The sequence below is a fragment of the Falco biarmicus genome, chromosome 4, assembly GCF_023638135.1.
Source record: "Falco biarmicus isolate bFalBia1 chromosome 4, bFalBia1.pri, whole genome shotgun sequence".
NCBI lineage: Eukaryota > Metazoa > Chordata > Aves > Falconiformes > Falconidae > Falco > Falco biarmicus.
In genome coordinates this window covers 103,318,548-103,333,267 of record NC_079291.1, presented here as the reverse complement: position 1 = coordinate 103,333,267, position 14,720 = coordinate 103,318,548, and the positions used below count along the sequence as shown (strand labels likewise).

At 37.3% G+C, this 14,720-nt stretch overlaps 1 protein-coding gene across 4 annotated transcripts in view; it reads right to left on the bottom strand.

Moving 5' to 3' along the window:
• The window catches only part of ERC2 (ELKS/RAB6-interacting/CAST family member 2), a 521,691-nt gene that overhangs the window by 336,471 nt on the left and 170,500 nt on the right, over nt 1–14,720 (bottom strand). For all 4 annotated transcript variants that reach the window (XM_056338313.1, XM_056338316.1, XM_056338314.1 and 1 more), the window contains one exon: nt 7,766–7,933. In XM_056338313.1, coding sequence (XP_056194288.1) covers nt 7,766–7,933 — 168 coding nt within the window. The remainder of the gene's footprint in view (nt 1–7,765; nt 7,934–14,720) is intronic.

Sequence of the window (14,720 nt, the reverse complement as noted above, 5' to 3'; positions counted from 1 at the left end):
AGCTAGCAGGTATAAAACCAGCTGAACCTGTCATGTTGAGAGAGCTAGGAACTAGTCAGGCTGCCACTCCAGGATGCAGTTCCCAGAGCAGCGAACCACGGGAGTACACACTTTCAGCCAGGAGCTGAAAATTAAAAAAAAAAAAGTCACGACAGCAGGATACCTCTCTAATGTGAAATCATTCTCATTTATATTTATAACACTGTCCCTTAGCATTTTTAATTCCAATCAGCAGACTGCTATTACATTTCTTGGAAGACTATTTCACAGAAAAACGTATCTCTTCAGCAATTCTGATTCTTCCTTGTTCTTTTTTGGATATATAAGCAGTCATCCATTTCCCTAAGTAATTCCTTTGTGTTCTGCACCTCCCACATATGACAACTTCTACTTTCTTTTTGCCCAGTCACACTATACATAATTTAGCTCCTTCACACTTCAAAAGAAATTTCCTCCACCTCCATTGAAAAGAAAACATTACTCTTCAGACAGCTTAAAATTCCCAGCATGCGAGTTGGCTGCTTTCTCAGCATGAATAAAACTTAGGATCTTAGGTAAAGGTAACTTTGTTAATAAGTATTGACATTTTAGAGCCAAATTGCAGCTTCCTTCCTCACCAATAGCACTGGTGTCACAGTAGCAGTGTGAAACCCTTATGTAAGTATCTCATTAAGCTCAGTTCTACTCTGCAAATGGCATACTGCTCTTAAGAGCCCTTCTGTACGCTACGTATAACCCGAGTCTTGAACTATTCAGTTCTCTTCATTTGAGCTGCATATGAAGAAATTTCTTAAAACTAGCTAGCATAACTTGATCTAGAATAACTGACATTATCTACACTTAAGGATTTATCTTGAAAAATCTAAATACTTGTGATCTAGACATAGATCACAAGTAGATCTATGACATAGATTTAGACATAGATTCCCAAAAAGTGATTTTTTAATCTCTCATTTAAATATTGCACATTTTAAATCTTACAACTGATTGCCTCCTTTCTGTATATATAGCTACATTTTGAATGTTAATAATGTATTAGTTAATAACATAGTAATAGTATCATACTACTGTGCTAACTACACAAGTATATGACAGCATCTCTTCAAAGCACTTCTTGATTTCAGCTTGTTTCTTCAAATACTTTTACTTTTTCACTTTCACTAACGATCTCTTACCATATAGCTCCCAAATAAATTAAATGATATATGCAAAATTCTCAGTTTTCCATAGATGGCATACAAAGGCAGGAAAATTAGTATATTAACTTACAGGATTTTAAAACACTATTAGAATTTTCAAACACGCAAACAAACAGGTTCCTTTTTAACCTGTTCAGAGATGTATATTACTGGCACATAAACCAGACTGACAAACTGCAGTTTGACCCTGTTTCTTGGAAAACTGCATACATGTTGATTCTTGTAATATTTTCTGACAAGTGAAGGCCATCCCAAAGAATAGATGCTTCCCTCTCATAGTGGGAGAATAATTACAGTAAACTAAGACATGCTTGCAGTTTCAGCTACTTATACTGAAACCTGGTAACACTTCTGAATTCTCCGTAACACCTGGTACCACACATCTCCAACCACTTCATTAATTTGTCAGCTGCCATTGATAAAGAGGAGACCTGCTTAGACATGATTATTGTGAGCAGATCTCTAAACAACTTTAACACCAAGACCAGGTGCAGTCAATATCTCTTCACTTACTTGAGGGTCCCTGATTTACAATATACCTAATATTCAAAAATTACCACGTTTACAGAACTGGCATTAGATAAAACAGGTTTTAGATTTTGTAATCTTACGAAACTTCATTTGAGGAATTCAGTGATATTTCTCCTAAAAAGATAAATGCTTACTTTCAATTAAACAGTAAGCATAAGCGTGTAATCCAACGATTCTTTTGAAGTGTAGACTTGAACAAAACGAGCAGTAAAAAGCAGGTCTTCGGGAATAGGAGGAACAACCCAGTGCTGGGCTTCTAGCTTCAGCGGTTAGCAAATTCATTGGAAAAGACAGTAGATTCAACGACAGGCTGGAAAACTTTATAATGATCATGAACTTCAAGGTGCAAGGACTTACCTAAACTCATAGCTATGGTTTTAGGCTGGATCGTCATTCAGGTTGGCTTCACTAAGTGAACCTATATTAAGCCACATATTTCTAGCAACCTCTTATAACCTGTAAGAACTTAGAAGTGTAGTGTGGTGGAAAGAACAGGAAATAAAAGAAGCTAAAGGAAAGCAAAAATATCACCGCCTCTGATCTTAATGACATTGTTCTCAGTGTCTCAGTATACAGGCCAAGAGCATCCAAATAGCTGCACTGGTTAGGCTTGAGGTTTTTTTGTATTTATTCAGATAGCCTCCATGCATGCCACATGCAAAGTTTAAGGGTTCCAAGGCTGCATTTTATTGTGTGGAACCATTGAGGACCCATTTCTTTGACAATGTATCGGGGTCAGTAACACCACCACCCTGGATGAACAACTGGCTATAATTAGTTCAATCTCACTTTCAGACTGCCTTATCTGAATAGCATAACATGATCTGGCAAAGCTGCAAACATACGCAGCCAACAAAGTATAATTTTCTAATACTCAGTACACTGAATTCTATACCCTAAAGCAGACATATATGATTAGAAGAAACATTACTTAATGTAATAATGCACAAGTCAATAGTCACCATAGCGGCTTTGAAATATCAAAACTTCCATGTTACAACAGGACTCCCTAATTTTTTTTGACACTGGGAATCTGCAGTCAGAATACTGGTCTGTTTTAGAGAACAAATAATTAGTTCAGAATTTGTTGTCTCACTCCAGAAATACAACAGGACTCTGATTTGGTAAATGTAAAACACCAGTTCATCCCAGCCTATGTACAGTTCTGACAGAATTTGACAAAGTTGACAATGTCCTTCATCACGCCATCATGGCCCCTTTATGGGATTATGAAAACATACTCCCAATTGATTAAACCATGAAAAAAAAAGTCAAAGGCATCTTCTATCAGCAAAACGCTTGCACTTTCTACTTGTTGAAATCAAACAAAATAAACTGGTCTCTTAGGTCTTCCTGGACCATTCTGGATTCAGAAGTTTCTATTTCAGTGGCTTTCTCAATCAGACTTCCTTCATCAAGCAATAATGCTGATGCAAATTTCTAAGCAAAAGAGTAGAACTCATTTGTTTATGCTAGCATACTCCTAATCTGACCTTATGTAAATTTCCTCTATTTTAGAAGACAGCTAACAATACAATTAATGGTACAACACATTTTCATTTAACACAAGCTGGACAATATCACCTAGTGTGCCCAGTCCAGCCACTCCAACTACAGATTCCAATTATTACATGAGAACTACGACTTTATGACATTTCCTACAAATGCTAATTAGCTGGTAGTTTAAGGCCCTCAGTCATGTAGCACTTCATCAATCACAAAGCTTAAACTATTAAAGATGGAAACTGTAACATTTTACATGAAAAGTTATGTTGCAAGTCAAAGTAGAATATTATATTAGCCCCCTTTACATGGTGTTCTTTTATAATAGTCCCCACAAAAGAATTTCCACAAGCTGTTGTCCTAATATGATCCAGGTCTACATCCTCTACACTGTTCTTGTCTCAACAGCTACCGTTTTCAACACTGAGACTCATACTTCACAGTATATAATTGTTTTTTTAAATATCCACAGATTCCTAAAGCACAAAACACATGGGGTATAGCTACTGCATAAAAGAGAAAATTTGGGAGCAAAAAAGTTTATCACCCAGTTCAGCACTTCTGCCCTTCAGCCTATAACTCGGACATATTCAAAGAACTTGCACATTCTGGTAAGAAATACATAAAGATTTCTGAGGTCTGCCCCTCTGCATGCTAAACTGACAGATATGAGGTGCAAGACTAGCTTTGCCAGGTTAAACAAAGCTATTAAAACAGCATACCCAACTTTACTGGCACTAAAATGGAACAGTGGTGCCAAAGATCCTAAAAGAAAGAAATATTAAGTAATATTGCACCTCTGACATTGACATAAGTTTATTATTAGTCCATGCCAATCCACCTTGATCCAAATCCTCTAAATGCATGCTATTCCAGTGCTGGGCCTCCCTTAAGCCTGCAAATTATACTGAAGAGCATAGCAGTTTTTCAATTTGATCAAAAACTACACCAAAACCACTACATGGAAGGACAATGCATCATTAGGTCATTATCTAGCCCATTACTTTTGCCTGCAACATGTTGCCTACTGAGCTTCTATGCCATCCTGTGAGATCCACCCCAGCTGTTTTGTTACCAATGTTTTTGTTTCTTCCACACCTTTGGTAGAAAGCCCTCAACAGAACCTGTCCTGCCCCCAAGTTTAACGGCTATCCAGAAAGAAGAAAGAGCTCCAGCTTTGAAAGGGAGCTTTTCTGGGTTTGGTTTGCTCTCTTTTGTATTTTTCAACATGGCAGATAACAGTAATATACACAAGAGAATATAGAATTAGAAATTGCATTTTCCAAGTTACATATTCCTTTCTACTCCGTTTCATTTATCACCAACAGAAATATTTTTAAGCACTATATACAAATTCTTCCTTCTTCAATTACTTAATACAAACAGTAAAACAAATATTATTTTAGGCTGAGTGAAGCACATCAGGCTGAGTGGAGAGAGATGTAGCCATCTATCTTGCATTAACAAATGAAGGCACTAAAATAATTAGATATTTGGAAGTCCTCATATCAAAAGTAAATAAAAATACACAGATATAAAATTTGGCTCTTCATAGAAAAAAAAAAAATCAAGGCAAGCATTATAATATTAAAGTCAGAAGAATCTAATGTCGAGAGAGAATTTAGGAAGAACTAGAAGCAATTCCCTCACTTTCAGAAGGGTTTTGATGACAGTAAGACAGCAACGGGGGCCATGTCCTGAAAGAAGGTACATGAAGGTAGGACAGTCCACTGTCCTGGAGAGCCCACTAATTGTTTCACCTCCTAAGTGTAGTATCAAATGATCTGTGTTGCTTTCCACCCACTGAATTCTCCACATACAAGTGCATAATGAGAACAAATTAATTTCTAAATGCTCAACATGCAAGTCTCTGCCTGCCGTCATGTGAAGTGAAAACAATAGTGGAAAGATGGCCAAAAAGTCAGAAGGAGAAGATGAGCAAAAACTGAATGAATGCAAGTTGGCATGTGCAATCCAGCAAGCAGTAAAGGATAAAAGCATATTTAGAATCAAGTAAAGGATAAAATTACTGCAATCAATATATACTAAATACTTTTCCATCAAAATTTATTCTTATATATGCTTGCTATTGGAAAGTATCTTGTCAAAACTGAAAAGAAAAGAGTTACAGCGGACAACCTTTTTCTTAAAGCACAGCATCTACTACTAGACTATCTGAAAATCCCTGAAAAGTCAATGTTCAAAAAATATTACAGTAAGAATACTACAACACTAGGAATTACTACTATACATAGTCCAACATATTTCTGAAATAACACAAGACTGAATGAACAATATGCCTATGGTCATAAAGGAGCTGTGCTCCCTTTGCCTTTGACAGAACATAAAGACTCTATGAGGTATGAATGCCCTGGGACACATAACTTCACATAGTGAGGATAAAATTATCTGGAATAGAAAGCCACTAATGCCAGGAAATCTTCTTGAAAAAAGTAGACAAACACTGAATATCTTGCCTTCTACATGCAAGTATCGTGGTCCAGAGATGAGTTACATCTGCTGCCAAGGATGCTGGGATGCTCAAGGAAGCTAACCATAAGAAGTCATGATCCAATAAGCACTGCCAAAATGAAGCTGAACACTTGGATTAACTAAACAAGTAGATTAAAATTTTTTTTTCCAGATGAACCTAAAAGTCTGGATTTCCACTGCTGACGTATTTTCTACTTCAGAACTACACACCTTACAGATGATAAAAAAAACAGTGAACGTATCCTAAGTACAGTGGGATGGTATATCAATCAAATTTTTCAGTAGTCAAATTATCTGTGAGTGAATTTATTTCTAAACACACTGGAAGTGAGGCACAAATAAAATAATGATCCAAAGCTGAAAATGTGACCTAAGAGTAATTTTTAAAATGTTATTTTCCGAATACTATATTCTTTTCCTATAAACAAAATAAGGGTGTAAAGAGTATTTTTGGGCATGCTGACATCTACATATTAAGATAATGTCGTTATTAAAAATGCTTCAGAGAAAGAAATCTATGCATAACTTATATGATGTAAATGAACTATTTTCTCCTTTTTTAAAAAAGTAATCATGTCATTCTCCTCTAAGTAAACTTAGTATTTAGCCCATAGCAGAAAAACTGAACTTCACGAGACCCCTGATGAAGCACATTTACCAGAATAAAAAACTAACAAAAATTAAAAAAAAAACAAACATAAAAATCAGATGCTACTTCCAGTTTTAAAGAATCAACTTAGTACTAACTGATTTTGAACCTAGTAGTTAGCAGGATTTATTTACCACATTGTATACGAGAGCTCACGAGGCTATAACATGTGTTTACTCTACTTTAGTGAAAAGAATGCAGTTAGAGTGATTATGTTCATTAAGAAGCAGGTACAAAAGAGGCAAGACCATTTGCAAGTCCTAATGAAATAGTTGTGATGTACTAAAACCAGAAAAACACACTAAATTGCAGATTTCTGAGCACAGAGCCATGACGAATAGTGCTGACAGCTCTGTGATGTCGTGTTCATCACACAATTTTCATCACTGAATCCCCATTCCTCCTCCTCCACTTTTTAAAGATTTCATTTAACCAATCACAGACAGAAGCACAGCTAGACCATGTGAACCATGTATGAATCCTGGACGAAAACCACAATAACACGACCTACATAATATTAGAGAATAAGGAGCAGACATTCTTTGTGTGGCTGTAAAATGAGGGGAGAAGTAACAGTAAAATGTATTTAATGCCAGGAACTTTTTCTCCATTTATCTGTATGCTCACAAGTGTATCTATATTCGATGGAGTGACACACACAAGATGCATAGAACATACCTGCTAGAATAAATATTTTTGTGAGTGTGAGAAAAGGGATATGGTAAATAAACATTCTACTACAGTCTGCAGAACCCTTGCAGAGCTACCTTTCCAGGAAATTCCCTCCCCACTCCCCCGGGTGGAAACTGTAATGATTAAATCCAACTTCTCAAAGAGAATAAATGCAGTTAGATAAATTTGTGGAAATTAGAAATAAGATTAATAAGGCTGTTTGGAGAAAGCCTCCCGTTTTAATGTCTTTAGCTCACAAGAAAAGCAGATAATTAACTTAATATAGGTTCCTTCCCCACACCCCTCCACTTCCCCCACCCCCCAAAAGAGTCTTTAAAGAAAAAAAAAAGCAGTATCCTAATCTTTCAGCAGTCCCACACATTTTGTTTACATTATTTGGAAAGAGTAGTAATCAGTGTTAGTAAGGACAATGGAATGCCTCACACTGAGGAATAAGAAGATTTGTCAGAATGTTTAGGACTTTCATATAACTCCAATAATTTTGTGGAAACTGTGGCACCTAATGTTTTTATGATACAATATAATTAAGATATAATGCTATAGAAATGATCCCATGGAAAACAGTAACACATTTTGTATTAGAGAACTACTTGACTGTTACAGACTGACTCCATGCATTTTTTAATCTATTAAAAGTAATAAGAATTTTCTGTAAGAAATAAACACATTTCCTTTAAATGTGCCTCAAAAGTTTTACCTTTTTCTGAAGGACATTAATTTTTCTTTCTTTTACTTCCAACATGTCTTTCATATCTCTGATCTCTCCAGCCAGGGTTCCTTTCTCTTCTGTGAGGTCTTGAAGTTGTTTTGTTTTTTTATTCAGAAAGGTTTCTTTTTCTTCCAATCGTAACCGCAAGGCATCAACCTACAGTAAGTAAATCAAACATATTTAGGTTTTAGTAAAGAACATTAACATATTTTATTTATTTTTTCAATTCCCTTCTTTTTTGTCACTTATGAAACTTTTGATTTCTTTTCTATGTCAGTTTTCCAACCTTATCTCAGATTAAGAGATTCTTTTACTTGTTAAAATGTGATAGAACACGAAAGCACTTGTAGCACTATCGTGGTTTAACCCCAGCCAGCAGCTAAGCCCCACACAGCTGCTTGCTCGCTCCCCCCACAGTAGGATGGGGGAGAGAATCAGAAGAGGAAACGTGAGAAAACGCGGGTTGAGATAAAGACAGTTTAATACGTAAAACAAAAGACATGCACACAACAAAACAAACCAAGGAATTTGTTCACCACCTCCCACCAGCAGGCAGGTGCTCAGCCATCTCCGGGAAAGCAGGGCTCCATCGCGCGTAACAGTTACTTGGGAAGACAAATGCCCTAATGCTGAACATCCCCCCCTTCCTTCTTTTTCTCCAAGCTTATATATTCAGCATGATGTTCAATGGTATGGAATATCCCTTTGGCTGGTTGGGGTCAGCTGTCCTAGCTGTGTCCCCTCCCAATTTCCCATGCCCCTCCAGACCTTTCACTGGCAGGGCCTGAGAAACTGAAAAGTCCTCGACTTACCGTAAACATTACCCAGCAACAACCAAAACCATCAGTGTGCTATCAACATTGTTCTCACACCAAATCCCAAAATACAGCACTGCACCAGCTACTGAGAAGCAAAATCAACTCCATCCCAGCAGAAACCAGGACAGGCACCAAAGTATGCATAGAAAAAGTAGAAGAGTCAAAACACAAAATAGCATTAAAACAGTCCTAACTTGACATATAGCTAAAAGACTCACAAAAAAAAAAACCAAAAACCACAGCCAAAACTTGATTTATTAAATATATAACTCATTGAAAATAGTGTTCTGCATCCTATATTTAATTTGCCCATTAAAGCCCAGAAGTGGGCAATCAGATACTACAGTCACTACACAGATTTGGACAGAGATCAGAATCTAGATACAGAAATATATGGTAAACAGGGAAATGATGGGGTTATTCACTTTTCTCCAGTGTATATCACATAAGTTTCCTAACAAATGTGCCTTAGTGTACTTTTCTGTAGTAAGCACAAATCCCTCTCAACCAAAATATGGGATATTCCAAGGATTTTCCTAAGCAGAAATGTCTTAATAAAGAACCTCACCAAATTTTTCTGCATTATAGAACTGCTTTTTGCCTTTACAAACCTTAAAAAAAAAGTAAATAAAAAAAAAATTTACAAAACATCAAAAGCATTCTAACAGCCCAGAAGGTGTATGTAGCCTTGATTTTCTCATTTCTTGCTGTATAAATGCTCCAGCATGCAATTTTATTGTTCTCTTAACACAGTTCAAATAGTTCTCAAATTATGGTCAGGCAAATAACTTGCCGGTGGTCTGGGAAAAATCTGTAGATCACTCAATACTGGTTAGTATTTGTATACAGTTGTTCCTATAAGCAGCTCTACTGCTAATTGCAATTAAAAGCTTCAATACTCACAAAAGCATTTGGAAATAAGGAGGAAAAGTAGCTGACTTCTCCACTGGGCAGGGGAGAGCAGCCACCTTCAAGGACAGCAGTATAAATATTTTCATCAAAAATGAGAAAAATATTTGGTGAAGCAAAAAACAAAGAGGCAAGAAAAAGGAAAATCTACATGATGGGGTACCTGTTCAAGGAAATGGGGGAAGAAAGTGGCTCTTTGGGGAGTATCATCAAGACACAGGCAAGCATGTAAAATGTGGACAGACAGACATAGCCACAGCAGTAGCCATATACATGTGAATCCAGGTGGAAGGACACAAAAAATGTCAAACTAGGGGAAGAGAAAAAGAGCTTTCTTCAGGAAAGCACTTTCTTCAGGTAGATTTAACAATCCTACTTCACAGCTTCAAATTATTAGTAACTTTTCTAATAATACTTTTCTACATAAGCACTGCCTAGAGTAGTTACACAAAGTAAGGTATGATTCCAAATGCAAAAGGTGTTACTCTTCACACCATGAAGAGGAGAGGAAACAGTCATTGTCAAGATGCTCGTTGATACAACCTTTGAGAACAACTAATATACTATTCAGACTATTGGCTCTCACGAACTTTCAAAAACATATTCGAAGAGATCTTATCACAGCTTGCTTAAATAAAGATATAATAATGGCATGGAACAAAGCCAGCACTGAAGTGGTCTTACAATGATGTGATGGTGAGTGGAGGCTGAAACCATAAGGTGAAATTGTAAGCAAAAAGTAGAGCTGGAAAATAAAGGTTTGCAGGTTTCAAAGGTGTAGCTTTTTATATGGTAGAGAACAAGGCAATTAGAAATCAATACAGTAATAAATCAAGAATATAAAGATACTGACTGTAGAATGTAGGGGGGTCAGAATACAATGCATGTAATCCTTGCTCACCTTGATAAATTAGCAAAGTGAAAAATTATATATTTCACTGAAAATGGAAAGAGCAAGCAACGTTATTCCTACAAGAATGTTCAAAAAAAGTGTATGGAAGGATGTGCTAAATTGAATAGACAGAATAAAAAAAAAATTGTTAAAGGGAAAAAAAAAACCCACACCAGAAATGGAACTGAATTAAAATGTATTTCTCTAGCTTAAAATGTTTATCCATTTCTCATCTAACCTAAAATATGCCAGGGGAGTGAGGCACAGAGCTTAATTCATTAATGCTAAAGAAAGAATTGCCCATCACACGAATACAAAGGTATTTTTGTAATAAAGTGGTAGACATCTCAATTCATTAAAGCAACAGAGTCTGTTTGGGTTTAACCATCAGTATTGCAAGAGGTTCGCCTTACATTTATGGTTCCTTCAGTGAGCACTTCCACTAAATGACGCTTGTTTCCATATACTGGTTCAGAAATGCAATTACAAATGTATTACTGAGCATCATAGAGTACTGGGTGAAAAATTTTGGGGTAAAAACCACATTTCATCACATATCAAGTTTTTAAAGACCAAAAGAGACACCTGTTTTTTTATAACGCAAGTCTCATTACTGAAGGCTAATTTGTAAATAAAATACTACAAGAAAATATAGTATATGCATGAATTTTTGTCAGCACTTTCAAACATTGTAAGATATCAACAAAACCAACCCACTCTTGGTGTTAAGCATTACGGACTCAATTCTGCACTCCTGGTGCAGTCTCAAACTCCCAAATTCAAGCCTGGGGTATGGAAATCAAGGACTTAATTCTTAGTAAAATATTTCAGTTTTCCAGAAGGCTGGTTAACACATCGAAACTGAGAGTCCAGGAAAGGAGACACTAAATATACCACTATAGACCTACTTCCATGTTTGTCCTTCCACTCCACCCAGAGAAAGACGCGACGTAGCGCTGAAAGCACACAGAGGTGACAGCATGGGCATGGAAAACTTTTGCGAGGTTTGCAAGACATTAGAGTGACATAATTTCATGCAAAGAAAAGAATTAAGATAAAGAGCGTGCAAACGTTTGTTATCACAAAGACAGGTTTCCTTGAACAGAGGCCATTTTTCTGATACTGTTTTCTTCTGCAGCTCTGAAACCATGAGGTGTTCACATTAAGTGGACCCACACAGGCTTGTTTTGGCTGCAAGGTCTGCCATTGAGAATACAAGGTTTGGACTGAAAATATATGATGTGGCAACCCAGAATAATTCCCCATCTACATCAGAGCTACAGGAAGTCAGGCAAGTGAGAAATTTTAGATTCACTAATCCAAATTTCAAACATACAAATGTCAGAAAATAAAGTACAAGGGATTAAAGTTTACATTACCTAGGAATTCATAAAGTTTGTTCATATAAAAATCTAGATTGAAGTAACTGAAAGGGTATAAATGTTATTTTAGAATTTTTAAGTTCTGCAGTTGGAATAGAAAGGTCATATCTATTAAGCACTTTATTTCCTAGTTAATCAGAATATTAGTAAAGTACAAAGCAACCAGCAAATCTAATTTATTTTTATTTATATTCTGAGTTTTGTAATGCTAAATTTACTCAAAGCAAAAGCCTTTGCAATGCCATTTTAAAACTTGGTTTGGGACCAATTTAGATGATCTATTGGATCTCAAAATACATGTTCTTCCTGCTCTTAAAATGGCTCATTGCTTTTCTATGCACTGGAAAAAAGATTTATATTCTACTGGATTTATTCTATTTTTAAGACTTTTTTTTTTTTTACACTATTACACTACTATTTTTTTAAAACATTACCGGATCTTGCAGTCTGTAAGCAGTGTGCAGTATGATATTCAAAGATGACTTTTCAAGTTAGAAAACAAGAAATAGTAGTAGCAGCAAACTTTCAGACCTCATTTAATAAACATAAAAGAACTCATCTGAAACTCATTACCACATCTTCTTCATACTTATTCACTTATTTGCCTCGTATCTGAAAGCAATCCCTTAAGGCAAATCACAAAAATCTCTGTTGGGCCTTTAAGCTGCAGCTGAGAAGCTCGTCATAACATTGCGGCGGGAGCTGCGAAAGGGGTTCCCTTCAGCCAGGCGCTGCAAGTCTCGTTTCCCAATGCCACTAGGCAGGAGTTTAACGCTTGAAGTCAAAGCATAAACAAAGCACTGACACAGGCCCCCAGTGACCGGGATAACACAGTAGCTTACACATGTGCCGATGCAGTTCTGTTCTGCTCGGCTGAGCCAGGCAGTTTCTGAGTCAATAGCCTTTTCTTCTCTACCCATCCAGCAGTCCCCACCCGAAGGGCCAAGCAGACAATTCTTACTCTTCTTCACAAATTTCTTCCCACGCACCCTGTCATCACAGCTCACTGGGATTCAACTCAACAATGGGAATGTTAGGCGTTAAAACCTGGGAGCACAAGAAGGAGGGTTGAGAGGATGAGTCAATGGTGCTGAAGTCCAAGTCTGTGAGTGAGAAAGGGGAGCAGAGCCCTGTCCACTCCAGTTTCCCAATCCTGCCCTCACACAGCTGTTAATTAAAGAGCACGACATGACTGAACCTTTCTGCATTTCCTTTCACCACTAGCCAGCTCATAACAAGACTAACACGTTCTTTCTATTCCCTAAATAAAGACACAAATTCAACCTGGAGGAACAAGGGAAGGTGCACCATAGTTTTCTTTCACACCAAAAACAAACACACGTGGAAGTGCGCAGCAGAGCCGCAGTCTCCATCTTTCCTTCCACTGGTTTGCGTTCAGGCCACTCACATGAAAACCTTTAAGTCAGCACAAGGGTTATGACCTCGACTGTGCCACAGAGGACTAGGCACCCAGTACTGCAGAGTTCTTTGGACTGACTCCAAATACAGCAACAGATTGTTTACTTGTTAACGTCATAAGCAGGTTACTCCATACACCTTCATCTAAACAGTTGACCCCTGAGATCAATTCTTTCAGCTCCAAGGTAACTTTTTAACACTTCTCTCAGGTGAATTGCCTTCTTCTGTAAGAAGCTGCACATGGCCTTAAGACCTTAATATATCTGGTAAGTGGTGTAACTTTGCCTAGAACCCCAGTTCCCACAAAAGGTTGCTCTTAAAATAAGGCTATCTCAGTTTTCCCCTAAGAATTCGTTTCTAGCCTTGGTAGCATCAAATAAAAGCCTTAAAGCATGACTGAAGTGCAGCTTCAATTGCACTGACAAAAATGCTCTAAAAGATTTGAGACTGCCATAGGATCTCAATCCCAGCAACCCCACTTCAAACAAGGGCAGTGCAAGCATTGAGAAGGGAAGAGCACAGCATGTCCAGCCACAGCCTTAGGTGGCAGATCCTCCATCGCAGTCGCTGTGTCTCCTACCCTCACTCCTCCCTCTCCGGTGGGTGAGTGGTTCTGCCTGCTCCAGAACCGAAAATGCCACCCCTGTTGCTAACACAGAGAGGTAAAAGACATGCTTACACCACGTGTTCTCGGTCAGGAAATCTGACACTTCCACAGCAGTCCATGCCACAATCAATCCAATATCATATTTAGGAGGCTGAACCGTCTTATTTCCCAGCCCTTTCCCAATGAACCATTGCTCAGCCAATTTTCTACTGTTCTAGCTAGAATCTGAGTTCCACAGAATTACAAGTAAATTCCTTCTTAAAAGAATGTCACCTTCCTGGTGAAGCAGAAGTCTTTCTCAAATATGATGAGAAGCAGCTGGTGACCTGGGTTACTGGCATGGAAATTCCTATGTTTCAATCTGGATCATGGAGATTCAGACTAATCTTTTGCATAACATAGATTTTCTTATTCTTTTATAAGACAATACCTTATTTGATGCTCCCTCTTTTTTTCCCCTTTGTGCAGAAATATTTTAGCTGATGATATATTACAATTAAAGCCAAGCCCTTGTGACAGCTCTCACTAAAATCTTTAAGATCAGAAAAAGATAGTATTTATAACAGAGCATGGTTTTCAACGTGTCATCCTTTTCTCCTTGCAAATACAGGAAACAGAATTATCTCTGTCTTCCTCCCCAAAAGTTATTTTATGTGGAGCTCAAATTAGATTGTGTCCTGACACCAATGTTAGGAATCAAAAAAGAAAAAAAATATCTGCCAAATACATCTCTATTTTCTTACAACTCCTCAACCAATGGTCAGATATCTTGAGACTAATGCAGCAGAGCTTTGTACTTCAAAAGTACACCTCCACAATGAAGCCCAGGTATACTGATAGAATAGGTATATCATGCCCCAAACTAACATAACACGGCAAGAAGCCATTCTGAAATGAGCGCTCTGCGTGAGTTTTC